The following is an 18,174-nucleotide window of genomic DNA, read 5'->3' on the forward strand; positions in this document are numbered from 1 at the left end:
ATGTTTAAGGTGCATTGGTCCCAGGGATATTCTATAGATTTTAACTGTCAATGTAGAAACCTCTAACAAGCAACCATCAATAAATGTTGCTGACAACTATTTTTTTTTTTTTTTCTAATACAGTATTAAACTGAAAAGGCTTGATACCAGGCAAATTACATGCAGCGTGAATCTGAATTCATGGATACTTGGATGACATATATATTGGGATGATGACAGCTTAGCTTTAGTTAGATTATAAAAAAATACTTCACAATTGTAATTTTTGTTTGGTTGCTGGTGGAAGTTTAATTTATATGCACAGAAGATTATTTAATGTTATTTTCAATATTGTAATTAAACCGTTTTTTTGTGTGTGAGCTCATTTAACCTTGGTTTAAGCTGTTTATTAGTAAAATGGTCATGAGGACTACTAATATTAGAATTTCTAATTGTGTCTCAAGTCTTGAAAGAAAACACTTGTGGAAAGAGTGGGACAGGAGGTGAGCGGTGATAGGCCATGATGTCAGGGCCTAAGCTCTCGGTATGAGGGATTTTCACTTCTCTCGACATCCTTTTCTTTGGGCCACCACGTTGTACTTTCCCTCAGACCCTCTGGCATCAGGCATCAGTTCCCTTCTATCATCTGTGGGGAAAAGAGTGGGAACCACTGTGCTCCAGAATACACTGTGTGCTTCTATGGCGACCTGCTGACTCCTTTGAAATGATATCTCAATTCATGATATTACTCTTCAATAAAGCCTGTGGCTGCCAGGACCCAACACAGAGGCACCAGAGGAGGAGTGTTGCGGTGGTGGGCTCAGCTCTGGACCGTGTGCACTGTGAACCCGGGGGCGATGTAGGGATAAAAAGATTTGAGCTGTGCAGGCAGTGGGAGTACAGAGAGGGGACCGTAAGGGAGGGTAAGGAGGGGGCAAGGACTCGGGGACATAAATGGAAGACGATCCATTTAGATTACACGGTTTTAATATCCTCTAAATTTTCAAATAAATGACACTTGGAATCACTGTTGCATTTGATTGTTGCTCACCTCGCATGTAACCCCGGATGCTGCCGTTTTGAATTGCCGCCCTGACTGGCCTTGTATCGCTGCTGTTATATCAACAACGAGTGATAAACCCGCCCTGCAATCTGCTGCCTGCTCCACTGCAAGGCCATTTAAAAGGAAGTTACATAGGTGCCAGGAGTAAGCTTTGAGCCGGCAGACTGCCTGAAAGAAGCATTCCTACAAAATATGATGGAACATAATTATTAATTTCACACCCCCTATTGAAGTAAAACACAAGAAAAAGGATTATTACCTATGTGCAGGCAGGGGATGATACCCCTTCCATTACTGATAATCACTCTTCAAAAAGGTCCCTGTAGTTCTCCAAGTAAAATTCCAGCACTGAGAGAATATATAATGTATTTTTGAACTTTTAGAACGGAGTGATCCAACTTTTTTGTTAATCATAGCAAATTAAATGCTTGTCTCTGTGATTGCTGTGCATGATTTCAAGCATTTAGAGCATTAAACTCTCACACTAAGCAAGAAAAAAAAAAAGGGAGAGGTCAACCTTTGTGGATAATGAGGTGTCCAGATGGACGGTACAAATTTTTGGCCTTCTGAAATTACTTGATATACAACGAGCTGAGTTTTTTTTTTTTTTTTCATTTTCTTCTTTCTCTGTGGTAACGGCAGCTGTTTCACACTGGACAGTTGTGTGCTGTTCAAACATTGCTGCCATGTGCTGTGCTGGTAATGAAGAGAACAGGGAGATGGCTTCTCATACCACGGACTAATGAGTACCGACAGCGGCAGCACAACCCAGCTGCCCCCTTTCCCTCACTCACTTCCCACGTGAAAAATCATTTTGCTAATGTCCTTCGTATTTTCCCTTCACGTTCATTACTGAGCTGGATAGAGAGCTAACGATTCTGATCGGCTTGTGAGCAACGCCTTGCAGAATGACTATGTACACCAGCGATATGATTGTCTGGATTTTGCCTGTTCGCTGTCAATGTCCGCCGTGGCAAAAAGCCATCACTGTATATCGGTGACAAAACAAATATAATACAGGTAAATAATTATCTGGGGGCTGTTCAATAAAGAGCTTAAAGCTCAACAAGCTGATTTGATTTTTAATTTTTTTTTCAAAGTACTCCCTATAGCCAATGCTAAATACCATGCTGACAATGTACAACGATACACACTCAGTCAATAAGCAAGGTGGGTCAATAGTCCCAGGCAGCATGTTAAAGATCTGAAATGCTCTTGTTAACTGGCACAAACAACTAATGCTAAAGGACGGAAGAGAACCAAACAAACAAAGCTCATATGAGTTGCTAATAAATAGCACACCTTCACGTAACCTGACATTAAAATGGACCTTGTGCGAAAGAGCTTGCGGAAGCCAACAAGACACCATTCAACCAAATTAGATATTTGTTAAAGAGGATTTTTTTTAAGTCAATTCCCTAAGGATTAGATTTGTAAAAGAACCTTTGTGCCACTTTACACTTAAGGTGAATGGAGTGTCAGACCGGAGCCCATTCCACTTTCTTTTGACCGTGTTTGGAGCCACATGGGTATTAGACACTTTACTGAATTAATGTTGTACCCAAAGGAACAGAACTTCATACAAACACTTTTATCTAAAATTAAACTTACACAGGAATGACACCTATAACAATTTGTGATGTTACAACATATGCAAAGTGGCATCAATCAGCACAAATGATATATATATATATATTTATTTATTTATTGTCAAATTGACAATACTCGGGCCAATAGATTCCTTGTACATATTTATTTTTGCGTATTTAATCTTGAATGTCGACTTGGTGAAAACAAATTCATTGTGAAGTGCATGAGAAGGGCTGTTTATCGTTACGTCAATTTCCCATCTCAAGTGTTCTAATGGAAACACCCGAGGTGGAAAAACTTGTATTGACATATCCAGGAATTTCTTTCAATTATTCTTCCTCTACTGACTTCAAATGCCAAACCACATGATCCCAATCGTAATTGCAAACACAAGAAAGACAGTTTTCCCAAATATTTTAAACATCTAATCAAGTATGACGTTTTCTTAGTGTACCGTTATGAAAGTGGTGTTATGTATGTCGACCTTCTAGATGATAGAGCTGAAAACTGTGTTTTGTTTTTATTTTAAAGGCTCTAATCTTTATATGTTTGTGTGACTGTGTGCCTGCCAGCGTTTGGCTTTACATTTTTTTGAATTGGCAAATCAGACTAGTGGGGAGGCATTCAGCCTTTCTATGAAGCAATTTGGGATGATTTCAGGAAAAAAAAATTACAAAATTGACAGAACAACGGTTGGTGTAATTTCATTTTCTATCCGCAGGCATTATCTTACTTCTACCACTTTTGAAACGTGCCCAGGCATTATACTGGAAAAATGTCAGAATACATCGACGATATAAGCTTAGGCATCTAAAAAAAAAAAAGAAGAAGAAAAGTACCTCACATGAATATTGCAACTTGAAAAGCTGTCCTGTCAATTTTTTTTTTTTTTTAATATAATTATCATTATGGATTTTGTTTTAGTAATTCTTATTTTTTTTTTATCCAGTGATATAATGCGGCATGAAATGAACACAGCGATTTCTGAAAATTGGTTTCATACCCGTGAGGTATTCCGGGTCAGGCACAGGGTCCGACAGCTCCTCGTGGCACTGAACCTCTGTTGGCACCGATGCCACCACCATGCCATCTGGGAGCTGCTGCTCGATGCCACGGGCAAAGTTCTTCTGCCTGGTGTGGGGAGAGAGAGAGAGAGCGAGAGCGAGAGCGAGAGCGAGAGAGAGAGAGAGAGAGAGAGAGAGAGAGAGAGAGAGAATAGAAAGATAGAAAAGAGAGATTGTTTCAATGTGTGGGCATTTTGTCGGGTAACAGAGAACAAGACCAGAGAAAGGAAGTAATAATCTCAGGAGAGATTCAAGGCAATGCAATTATTTTAAATGTTGATCGAATGGAGGGAAAAAAGATGTGCTGCTAGAGGACACAAAAGCTAACATTTGCCATACATGGGCCATTTCTCTCTGTATTTCCTTTTTGTTATGATAATATATTATATTAAAGCAGCTAATGCACCAATTTAAGACAATGTGACCTCAGCCATTTAGCTCAAGTGTATGCTTTATTGACAATTTATGAGACAAAACAAAGTTCTGTACAAGGACGTGTGCAGTGCCTAGAATTCAAAACCTCATTTTGCTACAGAACCAATTAAAGAGAAATCCATTACTTGAAATATGAATATCATTTCTGTCTATTCCAACCTCAAGCCAGATGGACAAGAAAAGAAGAAAAAAAAATCCATGTCTTTAGAGTAAATATGTGCAGTGGCAATGTGATCGCCTCAGGCATATTTCAAAAGCAAGTTGACAGAGAGAATCTGAATAATGAAATATTTGTTTAGGTCATCAGTCATTTTTCACTGCCTGTTTATGCTGACTGTGTGAGCATGGGATATGATGTTTTGAAGTTTTTACAGTAATTTATAATAAGTCAGTCAAAGGCACGGCATACAATGAATTTCAATCACTTTAATGTACTCAATGTTGATCTTGCATCTTGAAGGTGCAGCTCTCTTTCATCTTGCTCGTGTTTCCATGCACACATTCACCATGAAACTTTTTTTTCTCCCAACTCTGTCACAAATGGGGGCTGCTAAGACTTTCAATGAATGGTTAATTATCCATCTGAAGTTTGATGATGATGATGATTAAGGTATCATTGCCAGAGGGCTTCGCAGTTGTATGTGATGAATAATTGACACTACAGATGCCATAAATAGCCACGCCGGTATGTCACAGTTGGGCGTGTGAAGAGGGCCTCTGTGGCCTCGCTCGAGAACCTCTGGGATGGCCAATGCTGGCATTTATTGTCTTCATATTGACGTATTTGACAGAAATGGTGATGCAGTTGTGTGCACAAAACCGATATGAGTATTTCTTCTGTGCATATATCCCCCTAATTGTAGATATTTTGGGACAGATTATCCAAAAACAGCATCACAAATGTGCTCTGAGGCTTGAGTGAATTGGGCCTATAAAATGAATATAAGGAAAAAGGATTTGAAAACTCTGCCATGTTTTGTACATCTATTATTTGTGGAAGAGCTGCAAAAAAAGGATCTGAAATACTTTTGTCTATTGATCATAAGAATTATCCATATAAAAACTGTTGCGATGCAATTTTAACTTTCCTTATGGTAATACAAAATGTATCAAAGCGATCAAATGTTGTGGTTCCTTGATACCTTCAGTTAGATACAGTAAATCAGGCAGGAAAGATATGAAGTCATCTGTTTGAGGAGTACATGTAATCCTCATGCTCAATGTGGCAACACACATTGGCAACTGAAGTGCCCTTAAGGTTTCAGCATCAGTGTTGGAAGTTGAGGATTTTTGGATGAATATTCATCCTTGGTCTCTGAAGTACGTAGAGTATGTATCTAACACACGAGTTCATATCAATCTATAATCATTGTATCCGTTGTATATGAACATTTGTGTGAAAACTGATATACCAGGATACCTGAAATACCAAGGCACAACTATGCTGTAATTGGTGTCTTCTTACAGAAAGAAAATTGAACTTCAAACATAAATGGCATTCTTATAAAATAATGACTAGATGCTGTAAAAAGTCATATCATTCTGTTCTCAGTTCACCAAAACAAACACATTTTATGCAGCTTATTTTTCTTTCATGTCCATAGTAAACAACTTTTTTGTAAGTGAAACATGAATTAAAAGTTTCTAAAGCCAGAAGATAATGAAGCAAAGACGGTCTGAGGCTGAAGAGATAGATCGCAGACAGATAAATAAAAACCCAGACTGTAACACGTGCGATAACTCCCGACAGATCATTCAGGGCAAATCGATACATGCAAACAATTATGCAGGAATGTGCTCCATATTGAGAAGACAAAGTGTCACATTAAGCACGTCATTTTTCATTATGTTGATTGTTCTGCTGCAAAGTGACTCATATTCAGTCTCAGGGCTGCTGTTCTCATTTGTCTGATGCTGCGAGTGACTCTTGCTTGAACTCGCTCATTTCGTCCACTCCATCATCACTTGTCTCCATGCCAGCTCGGTTCCAAACAAGGCTCCACAACAGAATGGCTTCGATAAATCAGTAACGCAAGTCATTTTCTGAATGACTTATCTCAGGAGCAAAGCAGATGAAAATATATCTTTATTTTACTCTTATACAATTCTGTAGTCCTTATTATGTTGGCGCCAGACTCATAATTTATAAACGTACAAGGGTACTGTGTACATTGACGGATGTATTTGGCAGAAAGAGGCAATTAATATATTTAATATAGTCACTTAAAGCTGCATTAATTAGCATTTGCTTTTGGCTACTTTGATGTAGTCAAAGGTATTGATATATCATCTGAGAAGTCATATCAGATCGTACTTTCAGACTTTTCAGTAATTACGTCGAGGGGGTAGAAATATCAGGATAAAAAACAACCAAACAAACATTAAAAAACAGGAAAAAAAAGTACTGAAAAGGTCAACAGTGCCATGCCTTAATGAACGGCATGAATAAAACATGCATGCCCACATTTCTTACATTCAAAGCACCTCTGTACCTTAATTGTAACCCACATATGAGGAATTTACAGTATGTGTATGTAATAACTATGAATAGAAATCAAATGCATATCACACCAATTACTGCATTGTCTCCCTCGGTATGTACTAGTTTTAAGGTTATGACTGACAAATTATTATTTGTTGTCACACCTAAATAGAACATAACCTCAGCTTTTTTTTCACACTGATGTCAGGTAAGTGCTAAACAAACACACAGATTTCTTTATGAGCTACGTTCCAGTAGAATAACATAAACGTGCCAGTAAACAGATGTGTTTGGACCGACCAATACAGATTAATGTTTGTTTTAACTGCTTAGTCCAAGACGACAATCAAAACGTACATCCTCAATCTAGAAGAGCTTGCTGAAAAAAGTTCGGTGTCGGAAACAAGAGCGGTAATGATGAACCGAACAGCCACATAACTATGAGGAAAATACATAATGTGTGTTGTATAGCAAAATAAGAAATATAGCTGACCGCGTTTGTAGGGGACATTACGTCCATCCATCTTCTATGCTATGACACTCTTCTATGCTTTATCATGTTCACAGTCTGTTAATTGTTTGAAATCTATACAAACCTTTCTACCGCCCACCAATTGGGTCTTGGACCCCAGATTGGGTAACAGGCAACCCAGATTGACTGGAGATTTACCAGACAACACAAAGACAAGCTCAAGACAAGTGAACCAACAAGTTTGGTCTGATGGAAAAAAGAAAATCCCATCGGACCAGAGCAGCAATCTATTTGCTATAAGAGTCTAGACACGCCTCACAGAGCATCTAATTTAAAATGACCACTTCCTGTACTCAGAGTATCTCCTGCTAGTAACTTTAACTGGCAATAGTTATTAAATGAACCCTGGGAGTGTCTCAATGAGACTAAATGGATGTTCTCCTCATTTGAAGACTCTTTTAGTGTAAGGGTTTATTCATTAAAAAGATATGATAATAGCCCTGTGTGTTTTACATATGTAAGGCAGCGACCATTAAAAACACATGAAAGGTCCTAATGGTTCAAACTTCAGTCATCAGTTTCCCTGGCAATATGCACCATCTGATCTATGCAGTGTTCTGAGCCCAAGTAGTGGAAATAAAAAAAAACAAAACAACAACTAATATTTTCAAAACACAAACTGGCGCCTTTGGGAAAGACGTAGTTTGAGAACAACAGCAACAGAAGCCACTGGCTGGAACATGAACAGCGTTGGAGTGATCAGCCATCAAATGATATTTTATGTCAGTGGTCATGGCATGGCCGGGGGCACCATGGCAATTAGCAGCAAATCATGCTCATTAATGCATTGTAAAGTGGAGAAGCCCTAAAGTGGGCGGACATAAATCAACCCTTTGGAGTGGATTAACGGTGCAGAGTTATGCAAGGAAACTGTCTATCCAGCTATCCTGGTACCATAGCAGAGTGACGAGTTATCCAAACACAGACTTGTGTAAAGCGTGGAATGCCATTCGAGTTATGCAGATTGGAAATAGCTAAATCTGGTCAGAAGAATATTTTCTTTAAGATTAATGTATTTTGTACATGGTCTTTAACAAACGAACAAATAAACTAAAATGAAACTTTTCTTGTTTTAATAGGTATTTGGCCTTATTAATTTTGACAACATTATTTTTGTTATATTGTGCCTATGTTTATGTTTTCAACTGATTGGTTTTATACTTTTTGATCACTTATTTCCATTTTGTCTCCTTGAAAAAAATACTTTCAAGCCACTCTTGACTGTTATTTAGTAATTATCATATGGTTTTGTCTCCCCGTGTGTTTCTTGGTTTTCTGGTCTTTTCTAGTTTTCCAATATTCTCTAATTCATTATTTGGACATTTTTGATTTGTACTAACGTGTACTAACAGATGGACTGATGGATCACACGTAGATCAAATATATTTAATATTTTTATTATTATATTTTATGTTTGATGAACCTATTTATGCTATTGCTGAGAGTAAGCATCACAGACTTCATGTGTATGGTTAAAGTAAGTGGAGGTGACAATCGAGGTCACATATTTAATTTACCTGTCAAAGGACTTTGTACCTTTTTAAACACAGCTTTATTATTGTGTTGCTGCATTTGCAAACTTTGTCTCAACATTAAAGGTTCATTAGGGTTTCACTGGCAGTAAAAAGTAACCCTGGTGAAAGTAACCATGCATCTTCCACCTGTATGTTAAACAAAGTGCACGAACTAGTGGCAAAAAGACTGATTCACCATTTTCCAAAGAAAATGTTATTAAGTGTTATTTTTCTTAATCTCTCTGCATACTAAGCAGAATATGTGCAGCATTCCTGTCACTGCATTCATGTCTGACAATTTTCACAGTTAAGTTTACTCGGGGATGACATGTAACATTTAACAGCCATCTGGCACTTTAAGGATGTCATGATTCATTTTCGCTCTTGAAGTTTGTTCAACTGACAAAACTTATTGAAGACATTTATTTTTTATTAATTTTTATTTTATTTTGGAGAGTAGGAGCTGTGGTGAAGTAGCCACCTGTTTGATGAATTATTGAAATGTGAAATGTAACCAAACGCCAGGGTGTTTTTGATTTATGACAACAATCCTTTCACTTTTTTTTTTTTTCCTTTCTCTCACTATGTGCTTCAATAAGCATCAATAAGACAACCGTGGGCCCAAACGCACCCCATTCCCACCCCACCGTCTCCATTAGTCTCCAACAAACACATTTCATATTTTAATTAACTGAGTCATGAAAGCATCCCTCCTGAGGGACTCATTTTAAAGGTGTGGTTGATATAGTGAAAAACTAAAAGATTTAAAAAATTTTAACTACACATACTGTAGTTGGGGGGGGGGGGGGGTTGTTAGGAGGTAGTGTGGTCTTAATCATTGATCCCAAGCAGCCATCTGAATGAGAACAAAGGGCACTAAAATATTCATTAAAACCTGCTCTGAGCTTGTCGTGTTCGAGAGGAATAGAGGGAAGAGGTGGGGGAGAGGAGAGGGAGGGCAGTGTTGGGAGTAATGAGAGGAGGTTAGCTTTTTAACATCTCATTACTGGAGTCCACTGGCTCCCACAGAGGCAGGAAGATAGAGATCCTGTCACTGAGCTCTGTAATTTGAACCCAGATCATATCGTGCTCCGGTGCCCCCGAGATGTCGCTGTGATCGGACCTCCATCCTGGGCAAGGGCCCATTTCTCGTGTTGCTTTGTCACCGAAATCGCCTTGCGGCTCAGTGGCCTGCTGCCAGCCACGCTGATTCAGCCAGATTCCACTCACTCGGAAATGAAATAAACCTTGTGTATTTTTGAAATTATAACCACAACGTGCATGGGAGTGGGGGGGATACCCCCCCCCCCAAAACCCCCCCCCCAAAAAACATGAAAAGACTTTCAGGGATGGTGAGCTTCAAAAAACAGACCATAAGGGAGCCACACTGGGCAGAGTGAGTCAAACCAGCTCAGTGAGTCTGTGTGCGTCTGAGTGTGTTGATGCTCTTGTGAGACAGAACTGAAAGGACTTATGGCGAGGCGTGTGTGGACGAGTGTGTGTGAGCGGACATCCATACCTGAGAAGCCATTGCAATTGTGTGTTCTGCTGAGTGCATGCGTGTACGTTAGCAGCCACCTGCCCAATCCAACTTGCTGCTTTGCTTTTATTTCCCCTCCGTCTACTGAAGCTCCAAAACAGTCAGAGGAAGAGGAGGAAAAAATACCCACCAATAAAACTTGCCTGAGTCATAGAGAAACATTTTCACAGGGGACTTTTTCTTCAAATAAATAAAACATTAACAGCTAAAACACAGAGTTGGGTGATTCTGTATACAATTTCTTTTTCCAACTTTTTTGTGGATGAAAAGGGAAGTATGCGGGAGGTTGTGATAAAAATATAAGAAAGGGTGAAGTTTAACCTTGGCTGAGCAAAAAAATAAAGACAGGAGGATATATGCTAAATTCTACAGCAGATGGAGAAAATAAAAGGAAAGGATTGTGTGTATTTGAAGTGTGGAATAAAGCAAAAATAATAAACTTCCTTTGATGGTTAAACAATATTAAATTTTGACTTCTTGGTTTGACTGAATGGTGGTGACAGATGCTTTGTGTCACCCTCGAGCAGTGGGGTAGGGCCTTTTGAAGACATGCCAGTGAACATCACATGAAGACTTGCTTGCTCTCCCTCCCTCTGTCCCTCCATCTCCCTGCTTGTTTTTTGTTCTTCTTTTTTTTCTCAAGGGCAAACGGTACGACGAAAAAGGATACGTGAGGATATGGGTCACTGAGTCGTTTATTTAGCAGTGACTAAGTCAATGACTCTTGAAGGCTGTACTTTGCAACTTTGCACTCCTGCAGCTTTAAAATCCTGTAAGGAATAAGTAAATCTCGCAGTTTACATAGTTTATTTGCATCTAGTCGTACTGCACACTTTGATCCTGACTGCTACAGTCTAATTAGCATGGAGGCTGATGCAGAGATTCAGCTCGAGTGAAGAGTTCTTTACGGAGTCATAAATGTATACTATAGTCCCATAATTAATGTCGAGACCTGAAACCGACTTCATCTCCTGATCTGATATATTATACACCTCAATTTGCTTTGTTTCAACAAATCTCTTATCAAACAATCTTTTCTCTCTATTTAATCAAATGTACTGTAAAAAAAACACTCATATGTCCGAATAACATATTTAGTGATTAAAATCACACTTGGATAATCAGCACGTCTTTTCTTAATTAGTACGGTTGATCAGCTAATTTAATTTCTACAAACCAGTATCTATCAAAAATGCTTAAAAATCAACAAAAATCGATTACCCCCTTAAGGTGTTGTTTTTGTTGTTGTTTTTTGACATGCCTATTGTGACAATTAAAACAAACCCTAAATATATAACATATAACATCACCTGCTTCACGGTGAACTAAAGGATAAGGCAGAGGTGAAAATGTGATATGTATCCATTGTGTAATCTCATCGGTGAGGCGTCCGGTTGGCTATACATTTGCTCTACAGCAGGGGGGAAAAAAATAAAAAATCAACCCTTAACACTCAGCTAATATCATGATCAACCATCCCCTGTGTAAAGAAGAGGTCCAGGAAGTGGTGGTATTACCCCCACAGGCCCGTGGTATCACGGAACCTGTCTGAGATTTCACGAAGAGACAGAAGGATTAAAGCAGACACACATCCACATAAGATGGTCTCAACACCTGCTGTGTTCCTCCAAGATATGTGAGCAGGTGCACTTAGAAGAGTCAATGCTTTGTTGAAGGTGAGGGATAATCACACTGAAGACTCATTCTATTGTGTTCCTCTGTGTGTATTTGATTCGTATTATTGCTTTGCAGTATTTCTCCCATTTATCTTTTATTCATTTTATTACACATACCAAGTCTATCGTACAGTGTCAGAATCCTAATGAAATATAACTCTATAGATCTTAAGTTGAAGTCTTGCAAGAATGTCTGTCAGACCGTCCACTTGGTAAACATGTAAAACAAATTTAAAATGCTACAAAAATGCAGTAAGAAGAAAACTACATTTAATAAAAAAAAAAAAAAACACTCATCAAGGTATAAACAAATTGATGGACAGTTAATAATGAAACAAATGTGCTTCATACAAGAGTAGATATACTTCTGGCCTTCTTCACATGTTAAATCACCACGTCTGTGAGCCCCAAAGCCCCTAGTTCATAGAACAGTCATGTTTGCTTAGTCACCTAATTTGAGCTGACTCACATCTCCCACAGCACTGCAGCCATTTTAATGATGTCAGCTAATTTAACACAGGCTTAGCAATGCACTACTTGACTAATAAAGTGCCAATTACGAATGGTGGAATGCCCCATTAGCTGAACTATGTTCAATATGCCTTTTTTCTGTATGTTATTGACATATATAGAAAGTTCTAATTGCATGCATTTTTGAACATCCACTAAGTATCCCTCACACTTGACAAGCAGCTATAAGCACGGCATTGATAAAAACCATTAGGCATCCTTGTAGGTCAACATTAAACTTGACATTTGGCTTCCTCAGGGATTGACTTAACACTTTGCACCAGGCACGTATTGCCAGAGGCTAACATTCAAACATAACAAGCATTTTCTATATTTGTACCTGCATTACTGGATGTGAATTAGCTCCTTGCTTAGACTGAGCTCACCTATAAATTCCAACACTAAACTCCACTTTGGTGTAGTGCCACGCTGATCTCGCTCATTAACTTTTGTTTAGTTTACTTTCCAGCATTCATTTCCTCTGATTAGATTCAATGGGCTCCTGGTCAGTTTTAATTCAGTTTATGCCATCTATTATAATTAGACCTTCCATTAGCCATGACTCCCAGAGACTTCCTTCTTCTTTCACCACACTCATCTGCACAGGAAGCATTTGGTGTTCTTCAAAGCCTGGGTCAGACTAAGCTGTCCATTCACAAGCACGTTCAAATGAGATCAGAGCATTAGAGATTTAGATTCTTGATGATATTAACTTTCCTGCCTCGCTCATCTCTTCCTCTCCGTGACTCGCGGTGGATCCCTAAGTGAGTGAGTTGCCTCTGGGTAGCAGGTACCATGCATGGCCTAAATTTAATTCCTGTGCTACAGTTGAGTCAGATTGACCTTCTGGCTTCCTGAGTTCAGCAGACAATGATAATTAAGCACCTTCAAAGTACTCTACTATCCACATCAAACCATGAACAACTAATGAAAGTGACATGATATATCTTTGAACCTATTGTATAATCCTTCAAAATCAGAGGGTCGCTTTGCTTTCAATTATTTACCCCCTGTGCATTTGTCTGATATCAGGAAAAACATTGTGTTTTATTATAATTCCTGAAGTGCCAAGTTCACAGATACAGGTTCAGTGTTTACCATCTAACAATGCGTGAATCATTTCTATTTCCCCTCTAGATATGTTGTTAAAAATGTTGGACCCAGGGAGTAAAATGTTGTACAACCTGGTGAAGCAAGATTCTCATACTGATCCACATGTGTTAATCAACTGTATCAATAGTGATGTTTTAACATCAAAAGTTTTGCTAAATCTACAAATGTATGGTTTTGTGTTTTCTGTTCATAGTCACTACAGTTGTCCCATAAGCCTCCTCTGTATGAACATACAATCATATACAGGAATAACCAGTGTGTTGATATTAGTAGCATGCATCTCTCAGTACAGTATCAAACTCAACATTCAAAATTTTAAGACGTCTTCGGAAAAGGTGAAGAATTCAGCATTTAAAATTCAACAGCCATAAATTTAGGTCAAACAAGTAGTAAAAAGGTTAATTGTAAAAGTATAACTGTTATGTTAATTAACCTGTGCAAGTGCGTAAATCTGATATCATAGTTTTGGCAGTAAGACTTGCATTTACATTAAGCTGGGAAATGCTAATTTAGCTTCTTTACCCAGAACGAGGCTGTTTGTCCTTGGAGCTCTACACAAACATTTCACATTTCACTTGTGTAAAGCACAGCAAACATCTGCCTCTTCAGATTGCTTCCTCCACAACCCTTCAAAACGCTGACTGAAACAGTTTTATCTTGGATGGCATCAGTGCTGTGGGAGCCAGCAGCCCCAAACACCCCCCTTCTCGGTTCCCCTGCTGACATACAAATGGCTGAAAAATGTCCCACATGCTCCACTTCACCAACAGCCCGGGTGTTTACCTGAATGTGGCCTTGAGGATCTGTCCGGAGGTGCTCTCCTTAGTGTGGTTGTTGAAGCCGTAGAAAAGGTCTCCAAACACAGTCTGGTTGGCGGGGATGTCGGCCACTTCCCCGCAGTCTATCCCCTCAGTGCAGGCCTCAGACAGCGGTAGGCACGACCTGCCATCTGGACCGCGCTTGTAGTCCTCGATGCACCTGGAGTGAAAGGGGATCATTGTCATTTCACTGTCAGTGCTTTGTGACTTCTCTCCTACCATTCTGCCGTCGTGTACACTACAATGAAAACGTCCCAGATTACTCAGCAATTTGTTTTTTGTTTTTTTTTTCATATTACTGCAACAATCCATCAATCAATTACAGATCAGACATCACTGTATTCCGAGACATCAGAATAAAAAATCACGGCATGAACAAAGGAAAAAAACAAATGAGTGTGCCGCTATCCTGCTGCCACTTCCTACGCTGTTTAATCAGCATTTAAATCATAAACCACATGATGGGATGTTTCTCTCTCTTAGGGAGTTTTAGATGATAGTGGAGGATCACACAGCAGATAAAAGGATCGCCAAGATGACATTTTCGATCTGCAACCCCGATTTCTATTTGAGCCACTTCACCAACAGTGCTCAAACAAAGACAAAGTGTTCAAAGGTGAGTTTTGGCCCGATGAGCTCAGAGACTGATTTAGAAGAAACTACATTAATGATTTTTACATTTTCTATAAAACATTTTTGTCATACTATGACATTATTAGCATTATGGGAGGTTAATAAAAACACAGAGAAAATGGCTGAATTCAACAGCTGTTTGTGCTACTTTTTTGTATATGTAATAGTAATAAAAAAAAATAAAAACAAGTGCATCTTTGACAAGCTTCTCCGATGTGTCACTGTTGGATACAGTTTGATCATGTCTAACAGGTACCGGCGGATCGCTCCGGAGCTCATCGTCCTCGCTGCCATGCAGCATTTTGAAGCTTGTTGACAACAACAACAAACTGGCACATGTAGCCAGTTTGTCATTCTGACATGAGACTGCTCAATCATGTGTTCACGGATCACATACAGCATGTTCCTCTTGTTTCTGAGGCCCCTATGCGCTTCATATGCACAACTTGGCAAAACACAGGGAGCTGAATTTTAAAACTCAAAACCCAAACATTTGACAAACCGCACTTTTACAGATTCATTTCCAGGAATAACAGCACATCTTATATTCAGGCCAATATTGCAAATGACTAAATTGTTAGCGAACATATCTTTGCTGGGCTCATAATACTCAGACCTTGTAGCTCACAACAGGACCGGCTAAATCAATTCCACTTAACTGATGCAAAATTCCCCATTTCAGAGAAATAGTAGTTAGAATCCAAACAATGAGAGTCCTCTCAAGGCGCTTTCATATTGACAGTGTTTTGACATCTCAGCGTATAATATACTCTGGTAAAGGAATCAAAGGTAGACAAGAAGAACGGGGGATGCCGTGTGGGGGTGAAGAGCAAAAGATAATCTGTCAGGGATTTACACTCGGAGAAGCTCTCTACTTGATGCCAAATGTCGCAAAGCTAATGCCAGTCTCTGATGGGAACGGCAGCGGATTAGCCACATCTGTACTATGGGAAGCGACAACAAAAGGCTCTTGTTGAGAATCAAATGAAGCAGCGGTTTGTATCAGCCGCTTATGTAAATCTGACATGAAATACTTTGCCTGCAACATCATGTTAAATGTTAAGATGACAACATCTTGTTGTGTTCAATTAGAAAACGGCTGTTTGTAAGAAATGAGGATGTTTCACATGGGAAATGTTTTAGGAAATGACTACTTGACACATCAGAGTTGACCCTAGTATCTTAGCCAGAAAACCAAGAGTGCAGTTTTTCAGTGAGGTGGAGTATAATCCTGCCCTTCTTGCCCTCTCCTCTGAATTATTCTAATCACAGGAGAGGTCAAAATCCATCTCCGTCTCATAGTGTTCAAAACTACTTGCCAACAGACTGGACGAACCACATTTAACATGCATATATTTTGAAATCCGACAAAAAATGTTCTGCCAGCTTTCATATTAACAACTTATGCAGTTAATTTTAAACCTCCACTCACACACACAACAGTTTTAGGTTTGGTAGAATAGCTGACAGTCTAATGTGGTTCATATGAAAAGTTCTTGTAAAGAGCCATTTAAAATCCATAAACAGTAAAAACCTATTCATCCAGGTGTGCCATGAAAGTCAATGTCAGTAAATAAATAGCTCGCTGTTGCACCAGCGATGCTTATTGCGTTACAATACAGGCCCATTAAACCCAAACCCTGTGAGAAGGTTTACAGGGTCTGATTTTAAAGGTTGGAGTCTAATAAGCACAAATAAAGCAAAACGTTTGACTTCTTGCCACACATATTGTTGTTGATTTGATTCTGTTACTGAAAATATGTGTACACACTGACATAATGTCCTACAACTCAACATGCAACAGACTATGAAGGAACAAGTCAAACCTCAATAACTATGACTCACTGGCAGCCCCGGTGGGTGGATATCTTATAAGTAATCTCGCTCTGACAGCATCCTCCATCATGATCTCTTTCTCCTCCACATCCTGTTAATCTGAGGGAGAAGTAACACTTTGTTGCCTCCACCACAGGAAGACTGATTCTCCGTCAGTTGCCAAGCATGAAGGAAACGACTGATACAAAGACATACAGCCACCCCTTCACCGCCACTCATCAGCTCAGAAAACCTTTGTCCAACATATCATACCTGTCAGTAAAAAAAAAGCACCAATGAAATTCTCCCCAAGTACTACAAACACTCCCCAGGGTGTTTTCTGTGGAATAATCAGCTTGGCTCATGAAAACCAACATGATCCTGATTCATCCATTTGAACTGAACAAGTCTATTGATTTGAATCGCTACATGTGTAACAGTATGTACTGGAACATGAGTGAATTCATTACAAACAGCATGGGTTTTTCATGTATTTGCTTTTGGAATATTTATAATGGCAATATTTAAAATTAGCAGTTACATTATAGCGTGGTATGAATATTAACACCCCCCCATTCTTAATGCATTGCAGTAATGAATGTTTATTTGATCAAATGTCACTAATAAATGGAATAATTTCAATAACACCATATTACCAGCATAAAAATCAGAAACCTTCTTTAACATGGGATGAAGCTGTTACACAGTAGAGTGCAGTATTACACAAGAGTCTTCATCATAGCAGTGACTCAAACAAACAATTCATAAAAAAAAAAAAAGCAGATCATTTCGACAGAGGATACAGGATCCAATGAGCTATTCTGGATAACAGAAGAGTGAGAGCAGATCATCTCCATTGTGTATCAAGCGAATAGATCAAACAAGCATTATCATTCTTAAGGTCTTTCTCATAGCTAACACCCACAGTTGAACAGGAGGCTCAATCATGAGTATTCCTATTAGGACACTTTGGATGTTTTCCAAGTATACTACAAAGACATAAATTGGCAATGTGGCTGTTTTACAGTGTTTCTGCAAAAGACAAAAAACAAAACATTTTTACACACTTAAACATTAAAGCCATCAATTCCTAAAGGAATTGATGTGTATTTATACAGTAACATACATGTACACAGCTACACACATGCAGATGGATACAAAGAACCATATGTGAAGGGAGTGATGAACCCAAAAACATGTGAATGAATTGAGTCCATTTCTGGTCAAAAATTGTTTGAAGATCGAACATGTCAAAGACTAATAAATCACAATACAAGTGAAGAATATGAGAATAAACTATTAGTACACAATAAGTGATTAAAAATTAAATGTAAGAATGATTTGGAGAAACAATGTTAAAGGCCACATTTGTTTTGCTGAATGCAGCTGCGCCCTTAAACTCTATTTAAA

The 18,174-nt window shown here is 38.8% G+C and overlaps 1 protein-coding gene across 1 annotated transcript in view; it reads right to left on the reverse strand.

The window, feature by feature from the left end:
- Positions 1-18,174, reverse strand: part of astn1 (astrotactin 1) — a gene marked incomplete at both ends in the record, with an annotated part of 359,967 nt that overhangs the window by 162,929 nt on the left and 178,864 nt on the right. The window contains 2 exons of the mRNA XM_080503139.1: positions 3,636-3,763; positions 14,282-14,476. Coding sequence (XP_080359265.1) covers positions 3,636-3,763; positions 14,282-14,476 — 323 coding nt within the window. The remainder of the gene's footprint in view (positions 1-3,635; positions 3,764-14,281; positions 14,477-18,174) is intronic.

The sequence above is a fragment of the Blennius ocellaris genome (assembly GCF_963422515.1).
Source record: "Blennius ocellaris genome assembly, chromosome: 10".
Lineage (NCBI taxonomy): Eukaryota > Metazoa > Chordata > Actinopteri > Blenniiformes > Blenniidae > Blennius > Blennius ocellaris.